The 11,179-nt window shown below is 57.1% G+C and overlaps 1 protein-coding gene across 4 annotated transcripts in view; it reads right to left on the bottom strand.

Moving 5' to 3' along the window:
* Positions 1-11,179, bottom strand: part of LOC107055489 (C-type lectin domain family 2 member D-like) — a 134,836-nt gene that overhangs the window by 783 nt on the left and 122,874 nt on the right. For 2 of the 4 annotated variants that reach the window (XM_025152807.3, XM_046944192.1), the window contains exons 2-3: positions 336-818; positions 27-133 (exon numbers count right to left, since the gene is read on the bottom strand). In XM_025152807.3, the coding sequence (XP_025008575.1) occupies positions 27-133; positions 336-698 (470 nt within the window). In that variant the 5' untranslated portion in view covers positions 699-818. Of the gene's footprint in view, positions 1-26; positions 134-335; positions 1,011-2,158; positions 2,379-11,179 lie in introns of those variants that run through there. The other 2 variants (XM_046944193.1, XM_025152809.3) reach the window with 2 other exon arrangements.

Below are 11,179 nucleotides of genomic sequence, written 5' to 3'. Positions count from 1 at the left end.
CCCGACAGACGGACGCACACACTGACCAGTTGCTGAAGGCGCTGCCATCGGCCCATGTCCAGTGCTCGTCCCCTTCTGCCCTGTGCAGCCCAATCCAGTGGTCTTCCGGGCTGTGGTACTGCAGGATGAATCCCTATGAACAAACCCAGGTGTGATTGGAGCCGTTGGAACACATCCCATCCCCTCCCCACATCTCAGGTCCCACCTCGCTGCAAGACATGTCCTCATGGCCTTGTCATGGGGCCAATTGGGGGCACCGGGAGCAGTTGGTGCGGCCCCACAAGTGTGCATTTCCCACCCCCATGTTGGCACTGGGGCTCAAGCCCCCCTCTCACCATCTCCTCCTCCGTGTCTACGGTGGCCAGGGAAGCTCCGAGGCGGTGGCACTGCTCCCTGCTGCTGTTCCAATCACTCTTCGTGTACGAGAAGTAATAGCATTTCCCTTGGAAACCGACCCAGGCGTTGGGGCACACGTGGGAGAAGGGTGGGGGAGGCGGGCACGACGGACGCTGGAGCACTGACAGGGAGAGAGTTGGGCAAGTGGGAGGCAAAGGACGTTCCCCTGCAGCTGATGTGGGGTTGGGATGCACGGCCACGGGGCGATGCCCTCGGAGCGGTTGCAGAGGCCGGGAGTTGGAGCAGAAGGTGCTTTGGGGCACCACGTGGGCAGCCCAGGAGGTGGGATGGGGGCTGTGCATCTCCGTGGGGATGCGGGGGGCACTCACCTATCACGGCCACCAGCGCCAAAACAAGGATGCACAGCACTGCCACGCAGAGCACGCAGCGCCTGTTCTGTCTCAGCTTACTGCATCCGGAGCCTGGCCAGACAGAGAGCAGTTCATGAGTCACACAGTCAGCACGGCTGGAAAAGACCTCCAACATCGTCCGGCGCGACCGTCCACGTAGCGCCGCTATTTCCCCACCAAACCCGATCACTTTGTACTGCAGCCCCACGGCGCTGTGCTGCAGACTCCGCACCCCCACAGCTCCGCTCCGCTCTCTGGACACGCTGCAGGGCCACAGTGTCTCTCTGGCAGTGAGGGGCCAACGCGGAGCGCAGCACTGAGCTGCGGCCCCAGCAGCGCCACACAGACGGACGGGCACCTCCTGCTCTGCTGCCCGCACTGCTGCTGCTACGAGCCGGGGCACAGCAGAAGCACCGCGCTGCGAGCCTGACTACAGGCTGTAGCGGAACAGAAGTCCACCCTGAAGGGCAAAATCAGGTCCCCGCAGTATAGAAAGAAGGGCTTCATAGCAAGAAAAGAGAAAGCAGCTTCACAAGGTAGACAGAAGGGGCAAATAGAGATAGTTTAAGTAGAGAGTGTTAGAAAACAAGGTGTTCCAAGCACTTTCACAGACACCAGGTCTGGAATAACAAGGAGGATGAAGGCCATCAAGATAAGGACTGCAGAGCAGCTCGAAATCATTTGGCAGGGAGGTGATGGGATGTCTGAAGTGCGAGCTGAAAGCGGTTCGGGGGATGCCCCCCCTTCGGGGTCAGAAGTTTGCAGCGAGGAAGACTACGAGCCTTCATCATCACGACCCGCTACGCACGCGCAAGGAGGGGGAGGACTGCATGGACTGCATGCTGATGGGCTCTCGGGAATGGAGTGAATATGGATCCGAATTCCTGTCAACTACTGAAGATGGATTAGTTCGACCTGTATCTATAGCCCCATTTCTGCTGACGCTGTGCAGGTGAGGTGGAGCGATCCCCCTTGCACCGGGCTGTACGCGCGTCACCAACAAACACATCCCTGCTCTATATCCTTACCGGCTATAGGGTCTGATTGCCGCACGGCAACCCCCCACCGCCCTCCCCGCTCTGCACGCAGCAGGAAATAGTTCATTGCTCTCCGCCCGTGCAGCGCCCATCCGGAGCTCCGGGCTGCTGCCTTTCCAACGCTCTCGCTGCCATCCCAGCCCCGTCCCCGCGCTGTCCCCGCGCTGCCCGTCCCTTCTCCCGCAGGAGGACACTCCTTCTCTCCCGCACTCTCAGCACAGCTCCCCGCTCACTCCCGCCGCTCTCTTCCCTCCGCCTCAGCTCGCGGCACAGCGGGACGGCACCGCCGCCCTCAGCACGGACCGCCCGGGGCCCCTCCCGTGGGCTCGGGCTCCTTTCCCCGCTCGGCCCTTTCCCGCTGCCTCCCGGCATTACCCCGTTGCGCTCGGACTTCTTCCTCTCCCGGCTGGACCGTCGCCTCTCGGGGCGGGGAAGGGCTCCGCCATCTTTTTTCTTAGCACCGTGGAGGTGCGGGGCTGCGCCCATCGTGTGCGGGGAGAGGGGCAGAGAAGGGCCGGGCTGAGGGCACAGCGGTGCCGGCGGAGCGCTCTTCTTAGCGAGGACCTCACGGGGAACGCCGGCAGCGAAGGATGCCGGCACAGAGCTGGACGGAACTGACCCAAAAACGACGCTCCACCCACGTCCCAGAACCGTCTGCTCTGCGCAGCCCCGGCCGCCGGTGTTTGTGCACGCGAAGAGCTCCGCCCTCGCCTCCAGGCTCATCCGGTGGAACGGGACAGAACGGCAGTGACTGCAGGGGATGCAATGCATTGCAACTGTAATGAGAGCTCAGCGCAATTACAAAAGGCCGCAGGGCAGCAGCAATCATCGAATCATAGAATCGCTAAGGTTGGAAAAGCCCCTCAGGACCACCAGTCCAACCACCCACCCATCGCCAACGGTTCGCTTATTTGGAAGCCAACTGTGTCCATTTTGAGGCCAAGCGGGGCATTTTCAGTTCATTTTGAGCTGTTCTGAGGCCTTCTGTGTCACTTATTGATATTTCGGGTCAACTACGGTGCCTCGTGGGTCCATTCCGAGTGGTTTTGGGGCCATTCTCATGTCTCTGGAGCCATTCCAGGCCCTTTTGTGCCCGTTTGGGCCCATCTCACATCTGCCTGGGTCACTTTGAGGCAGTTTTGGTCTACTCGGTCTGACGTGGGGGCACTGTGGGGGAAGTTTCTGTGTGTTGTGAGTCTATTTGGTGCCATTTCTGTGCATTTTGGGCAGCGTGTCCCTATTTCTGGGCCAACTGTGTCCATTTGGGTCCATTTGTGGCTCATTTGGTGCAGCAATAATCATAGAATCATAGAATCGCTAAGGTTGGAAAGGACCCACAGGGTCATCCAGTCCAACCACCCACCCATCACCAACGGTTCGCTTATTTGGAAGCCAACTGTGTCCATTTTAAGGCCAAGCGGGGCATTTTCAGTTCATTTTGAGCTGTTCTGGGGCCTTCTGTGTCACTTATTGATATTTCGGGTCAACTGCGGTGCCTTGTGGGTCCATTCCGAGTGGTTTTGGGGCCATTCTCATGTCTCTGGAGCCATTCCAGGCCCTTTTGTGTCCGTTTGGACCCATCTCACATCTGCCTGGGTCACTTTGAGGCGGTTTTGGTCTATTAGTTCTGACGTGGGGGCACTGTGGGGGAAGTTTTTGCCTGTTTTGAGTCTATTTGGTGCCACTTCTGTGCATTTTGGGCAGCGTGTCCCTATTTCTGGGCCAACTGTGTCCATTTGGGTCCATTTGTGGCTCATTTGGTGCAGCAACAATCATAGAATCATAGAATCGCTAAGGTTGGAAAAGCCCCACAGGACCACCAGTCCAACCATCCGCCCATCACCAATAGTTTTGACTAAACCACGTCCCTCAGCACAGCATCCCAACGCTCTTTGAACACCTCCGGGCTCGGTGACCCCACCACCTCTCTGTGCAGCCCATTGCAGCGCCGGACCACCCTTTCAGCCAAGCAGCATTTCCTAACGTCCAGCCTGAACCTTCCCTGGTGCAGCTTGAAGCCATTCCCTCCGCTCCTATCACTTTTACACAAGAGAAGAGGCCGACCCCCAGCTCACTCCAACCTCCCTTCAGGCAGTTATAGAAAGCAATAAGGTCACCCCTGAGCCTCCTCTTCTCCAGACTGAACAATCCCAACTCCTTCAGCTGCTCATAAGGCTGTGCTGCAGACCCCTCACCAGCTGTGTTGCCCCCCCCTGGACACACTGCAGGGCCTCCATGTCTTACAGTGAGAGGCCCAAAGCTGGGCACAGAGCTCGGGGTCGGCCTCTTCTCTCATGTGACTGCCAATGGAGCATCAGCCAGAAACAGCAAGAAAACCATGGATGGAACGCTTCCTCCCATTTGATGCTAAAGATACAACCAGGAGGGGGCAATCGGACTCCTGGAATTCACTCACTCCTCTCGCTTCGGTCCTTCCCGGTGTGAAATGAGGTGGAACACCGATAACAAAAGGCACAAACCCACGGCGGGGGGGCCACAGTTCAGGGCAGAATGGAAACTGCCGGGAGAGCCCCGCTGAGGCAGTGGGGATGGGGCTTCTGCATGGGGGGGGTCTCCTCTGCTCATATTCAGGGCCCGTCTGGGGGCTGCAGGAGCTGCTTTAGGGAGGTTGGATGAAGGTCTCCGGGGTCCCTTCTGACCCCCACAGTTCTGTGGTCCCATGAGCCCAAACGCAGCACCTCCTCCGGCAGCAGGGATGAAAGCAATGCGATGGTGCTGTGATGGTGCTGCAGTGCTGTGATGGTGCTGTGATGGTGCTGTGATGGTGCTGCAGTGCTGTGATGGTGCTGTGATGGTGCTGTGATGGCGCTGCAGTGCTGTGATGGTGCTGTGATGGTGCTGTGATGGTGCTGTGATGATGCTGTGATGGTGCTGTGATGGTGCTGCAGTGCTGTGACGGTGCTGTGATGGTGCTGCAGTGCTGTGACGGTGCTGTGATGGTGCTGTGATGGTGCTGTGATGGTGCTGTGATGGTGCTGCAGTGCTGTGATGGTGCTGTGATGGTGCTGTGATGGTGCTGCAGTACTGTGATGGTGCTGTGATGGTGCTGCAGTGCTGTGATGGTGCTGTGATGGTGCTGTGATGGTGCTGTGACGGTGCTGTGATGGTGCTGTGACGGTGCTGTGATGGTGCTGTGATGGTGCTGTGATGGTGCTGCAGTGCTGTGATGGTGCTGTGATGGTGCTGTGATGGTGCTGCAGTGCTGTGATGGTGCTGTGATGGTGCTGTGATGGTGCTGCAGTGCTGTGATGGTGCTGCAGTGCTGTGATGGTGCTGTGATGGTGCTGTGATGGTGCTGCAGTGCTGTGATGGTGCTGCAGTGCTGTGATGGTGCTGTGATGGTGCTGTGATGGTGCTGCAGTGCTGTGATGGTGCTGCAGTGCTGTGATGGTGCTGCAGTGCTGTGATGGTGCTGTGATGGTGCTGTGATGGTGCTGTGATGGTGCTGAGATGGTGCTGTGACGGTGCTGTGATGCCGCTGCAGTGCTGTGATGGTGCTGTGATGGTGCTGTGATGGTGCTGTGATGGTGCTGTGATGGTGCTGCAGTGCTGTGATGGTGCTGTGATGGTGCTGTGATGGTGCTGCAGTGCTGTGATGGTGCTGTGATGGTGCTGTGATGGTGCTGTGATGGTGCTGTGATGGTGCTGTGATGGTGTTGTGATGGTGCTGTGATGGTGCTGTGATGGTGCTGCAGTGCTGTGATGGTGCTGTGATGGTGCTGTGATGGTGCTGTGATGGTGCTGTGATGGTGCTGTGATGGTGTTGTGATGGTGCTGTGATGGTGCTGTGATGGTGCTGTGATGGTGCTGCAGTGCTGTGATGGTGCTGTGATGGTGCTGTGATGGTGCTGCAGTGCTGTGATGGTGCTGTGATGGTGCTGTGATGGTGCTGCAGTGCTGTGATGGTGCTGTGACGGTGCTGTGATGGTGCTGTGATGGTGCTGTGATGGTGCTGCAGTGCTGTGATGGTGCTGTGATGGTGTTGTGATGGTGCTGTGATGGTGTTGTGATGGTGCTGTGATGGTGCTGCAGTGCTGTGATGGTGCTGTGATGGTGTTGTGACGGTGCTGTGATGGTGCTGTGATGGTGCTGTGATGGTGCTGCAGTGCTGTGATGGTGCTGCAGTGCTGTGATGGTGCTGCAGTGCTGTGATGGTGCTGAGATGGTGCTGTGATGGTGCTGCAGTGCTGTGACGGTGCTGTGATGGTGCTGCAGTGCTGTGATGGTGTCGTGATGGTGCTGTGATGGTGCTGTGATGGTGCTGCAGTGCTGTGATGGTGCTGTGATGGTGCTGTGATGGAGCTGTGATGGTGCTGTGATGGTGCTGTGATGGTGCTGTGATGGAGCTGTGATGGTGCTGTGATGGTGCTGTGATGGTGCTGCAGTGCTGTGATGGTGCTGTGATGGTGCTGTGATGGTGCTGAGATGGTGCTGCAGTGCTGTGATGGTGCTGTGATGGTGCTGTGATGGTGCTGTGATGGTGCTGCAGTGCTGTGATGGTGCTGTGATGGTGCTGCAGTGCTGTGATGGTGCTGTGATGGTGCTGCAGTGCTGTGATGGTGCTGTGATGGTGCTGCAGTGCTGTGATGGTGCTGTGATGGTGCTGCAGTGCTGTGATGGTGCTGTGATGGTGCTGTGATGGTGCTGTGATGGTGCTGTGATGGTGCTGCAGTGCTGTGATGGTGCTGTGATGGTGCTGTGATGGTGCTGTGATGGTGCTGTGATGGTGCTGCAGTGCTGTGATGGTGCTGTGATGGTGCTGCAGTGCTGTGATGGTGCTGCAGTGCTGTGATGGTGCTGCAGTGCTGTGATGGTGCTGTGATGGTGCTGTGATGGTGCTGTGATGGTGCTGTGATGGTGCTGTGATGGTGCTGTGACGGTGCTGCAGTGCTGTGATGGTGCTGCGATGGTGCTGCAGTGCTGTGATGGTGCTGTGATGGTGCTGTGATGTTGTTGTGATTGTGCTGTGATGGTGCTGTGATGGTGCTGCAGTGCTGTGACGGTGCTGTGATGGTGCTGCAGTGCTGTGATGGTGCTGTGATGGTGCTGTGATGGTGCTGCAGTGCTGTGATGGTGCTGTGATGGTGCTGTGATGGTGCTGTGATGGCGCTGTGATGGTGCTGTGATGGTGCTGCAGTGCTGTGATGGTGCTGCAGTGCTGTGATGGTGCTGTGATGGTGCTGTGATGGTGCTGTGATGGTGTTGTGATGGTGTTGCTGTGCTGTGATGGTGCTGTGATGGTGCTGTGATGGTGCTGCAGTGCTGTGATGGTGCTGTGATGGTGCTGTGATGGTGCTGTGATGGTGTTGTGATGGTGTTGCTGTGCTGTGATGGTGCTGTGATGGTGCTGTGATGGTGCTGTGATGGTGCTGTGATGGTGCTGCAGTGCTGTGATGGTGCTGTGATGGTGCTGTGATGGTGCTGCAGTGCTGTGATGGTGCTGCAGTGCTGTGATGGTGCTGTGATGGTGCTGCAGTGCTGTGACGGTGCTGTGATGGTGCTGTGATGGTGCTGTGATGGTGCTGTGATGGTGCTGTGACGGTGCTGTGATGGTGCTGTGATGGTGCTGCAGTGCTGTGATGGTGCTGCGATGGTGCTGTGATGGTGCTGTGATGGTGCTGTGATGGTGCTGCAGTGCTGTGATGGTGCTGTGATGGTGCTGTGATGGTGCTGCAGTGCTGTGATGGTGCTGTGATGGTGCTGCAGTGCTGTGATGGTGCTGCAGTGCTGTGATGGTGCTGTGATGGTGCTGTGATGGTGCTGCAGTGCTGTGATGGTGCTGTGACGGTGCTGTGATGGTGCTGCAGTGCTGTGATGGTGCTGTGATGGCGCTGCAGTGCTGTGATGGTGCTGTGATGGTGCTGTGATGGTGCTGTGATGGTGCTGTGATGGTGCTGTGATGGTGCTGTGATGGTGCTGCAGTGCTGTGATGGTGCTGTGATGGTGCTGTGATGGTGCTGTGATGGTGCTGCAGTGCTGTGATGGTGCTGTGATGGTGCTGTGATGGTGCTGTGATGGTGCTGTGATGGTGCTGTGATGGTGTTGTGATGGTGCTGTGATGGTGCTGTGATGGTGCTGCAGTGCTGTGATGGTGCTGTGATGGTGCTGTGATGGTGCTGCAGTGCTGTGATGGTGCTGTGATGGTGCTGTGATGGTGCTGCAGTGCTGTGATGGTGCTGTGATGGTGCTGTGACGGTGCTGTGATGGTGATGTGATGGTGCTGTGATGGTGTTGTGATGGTGCTGTGATGGTGTTGTGATGGTGCTGTGATGGTGCTGTGATGGTGCTGCAGTGCTGTGACGGTGCTGTGATGGTGTTGTGATGGTGCTGTGATGGTGCTGCAGTGCTGTGATGGTGCTGTGATGGTGCTGTGATGGTGCTGTGATGGTGCTGTGATGGTGTTGTGATGGTGCTGTGATGGTGCTGTGATGGTGCTGTGATGGTGTTGTGATGGTGCTGTGATGGTGCTGCAGTGCTGTGATGGTGCTGTGATGGTGCTGTGATGGTGCTGTGATGGTGCTGTGATGGTGCTGTGATGGTGCTGCAGTGCTGTGATGGTGCTGCAGTGCTGTGATGGTGCTGTGATGGTGCTGTGATGGTGCTGTGATGGTGCTGCAGTGCTGTGATGGTGCTGTGATGGTGCTGTGATGGTGCTGTGATGGTGCTGTGATGGTGCTGCAGTGCTGTGATGGTGCTGTGATGGTGCTGCAGTGCTGTGATGGTGCCGCAGTGCTGTGATGGTGCTGTGATGGTGCTGCAGTGCTGTGATGGTGCTGCAGTGCTGTGATGGTGCTGTGATGGTGCTGCAGTGCTGTGATGGTGCTGTGACGGTGCTGTGATGGTGCTGTGATGGTGCTGTGATGGTGCTGCAGTGCTGTGATGGTGCTGTGATGGTGCTGCAGTGCTGTGATGGTGCTGTGATGGTGCTGTGATGGTGCTGTGATGGTGCTGTGATGGTGCTGTGATGGTGCTGTGATGGCGCTGTGATGGTGCTGTGATGGTGCTGTGATGGTGCTGTGATGGTGCTGTGATGGTGCTGAGATGGTGCTGCAGTGCTGTGATGGTGCTGTGATGGTGCTGTGATGGTGCTGCAGTGCTGTGATGGTGCTGTGATGGTGCTGTGATGGTGCTGAGATGGTGCTGCAGTGCTGTGATGGTGCTGTGATGGTGCTGTGATGGTGCTGCAGTGCTGTGATGGTGCTGTGATGGTGCTGTGATGGTGCTGTGATGGTGCTGCAGTGCTGTGATGGTGCTGTGATGGTGCTGTGATGGTGCTGTGATGGCGCTGCAGTGCTGTGATGGTGCTGTGATGGTGCTGCAGTGCTGTGACGGTGCTGTGATGGTGCTGTGATGGTGCTGTGATGGTGCTGCAGTGCTGTGATGGTGCTGTGATGGTGCTGAGATGGCGCTGCAGTGCTGTGATGGTGCTGTGATGGTGCTGTGATGGTGCTGTGATGGTGCTGCAGTGCTGTGATGGTGCTGTGACGGTGCTGTGATGGTGCTGTGATGGTGCTGCAGTGCTGTGATGGTGCTGCAGTGCTGTGATGGTGCTGTGATGGTGCTGTGATGGTGCTGCAGTGCTGTGATGGCGCTGTGATGGTGCTGTGATGGTGCTGTGATGGTGCTGTGATGGTGCTGCAGTGCTGTGATGGTGCTGTGACGGTGCTGTGATGGTGCTGTGATGGTGCTGTGATGGTGCTGTGATGGTGCTGCAGTGCTGTGATGGTGCTGTGATGGTGCTGCAGTGCTGTGATGGTGCTGTGATGGTGCTGCAGTGCTGTGATGGTGCTGTGATGGTGCTGTGATGGTGCTGTGATGGTGCTGTGATGGTGCTGTGATGGTGCTGCAGTGCTGTGATGGTGCTGTGATGGTGCTGCAGTGCTGTGATGGTGCTGTGACGGTGCTGTGATGGTGCTGTGATGGTGCTGTGATGGTGCTGTGATGGTGCTGTGATGGTGCTGCAGTGCTGTGATGGTGTTGTGATGATGCTGTGATGGTGCTGTGATGGTGCTGCAGTGCTGTGATGGTGCTGTGATGGTGCTGCAGTGCTGTGATGGTGCTGTGACGGTGCTGTGATGGTGCTGTGATGGTGCTGTGATGGTGCTGTGATGGTGCTGTGATGGTGCTGCAGTGCTGTGATGGTGCTGTGATGGTGCTGTGATGGTGCTGTGATGGTGCTGCAGTGCTGTGATGGTGCTGTGATGGTGCTGCAGTGCTGTGATGGTGCTGTGACGGTGCTGTGATGGTGCTGTGATGGTGCTGTGATGGTGCTGTGATGGTGCTGTGATGGTGCTGCAGTGCTGTGATGGTGCTGTGATGGTGCTGTGATGGTGCTGCAGTGCTGTGATGGTGCTGTGATGGTGCTGTGATGGTGCTGTGATGGTGCTGTGATGGTGCTGTGATGGCGCTGCAGTGCTGTGATGGTGCTGTGATGGTGCTGCAGTGCTGTGATGGTGCTGTGATGGTGTTGTGATGATGCTGTGATGGTGCTGTGATGGTGCTGTGATGGTGCTGTGATGGTGCTGCAGTGCTGTGATGGTGCTGCAGTGCTGTGATGGTGTTGTGATGGTGCTGTGATGGTGCTGCAGTGCTGTGATGGTGCTGCAGTGCTGTGATGGTGCTGTGATGGTGCTGTGATGGTGCTGCAGTGCTGTGACGGTGCTGTGACGGTGCTGTGATGGTGTTGTGACAGTGCTGTGATGGTGCTGTGATGGTGCTGTGACGGTGCTGTGATGGTGCTGTGATGGTGATGGTGCTGTGATGGTGATGGTGCTGTGATGGTGCTGCAGTGCTGTGATGGTGCTGTGATGGTGCTGTGATGGTGCTGTGATGGTGCTGTGACGGTGTTGTGATGGTGCTGTGATGATGCTGTGATGGTGCTGTGATGGTGCTGTGATGGTGCTGTGATGGTGCTGTGATGGTGCTGTGATGGTGTTGTGACAGTGCTGTGACGGTGCTGTGATGGTGCTGCAGTGCTGTGATGGTGCTGTGATGGTGCTGCAGTGCTGTGATGGTGCTGTGATGGTGCTGTGACGGTGCTGCAGTGCTGTGATGGTGCTGTGACGGTGCTGTGATGGTGCTGTGATGGTGCTGTGATGGTGCTGTGATGGTGATGGTGCTGTGATGGTGATGGTGCTGTGATGGTGATGGTGCTGTGATGGTGCTGCAGTGCTGTGATGGTGCTGTGATGGTGCTGTGATGGTGCTGAGATGGTGCTGTGATGGTGCTGTGATGGTGCTGCAGTGCTGTGATGGTGCTGTGACGGTGCTGTGATGGTGCTGTGATGGTGCTGTGATGGTGCTGCAGTGCTAAGATGGTGTTGTGATGGTGCTGCAGTGTTGTGATGGTGCTGTGACGGTGCTGTGATGGTGCTGC

This window comes from Gallus gallus, chromosome 1, assembly GCF_016699485.2.
Source record: "Gallus gallus isolate bGalGal1 chromosome 1, bGalGal1.mat.broiler.GRCg7b, whole genome shotgun sequence".
Taxonomy (NCBI): domain Eukaryota; kingdom Metazoa; phylum Chordata; class Aves; order Galliformes; family Phasianidae; genus Gallus; species Gallus gallus.
Note: the sequence above shows the minus strand (reverse complement) of the source record. Positions and strands in the feature narration are given on the sequence as shown.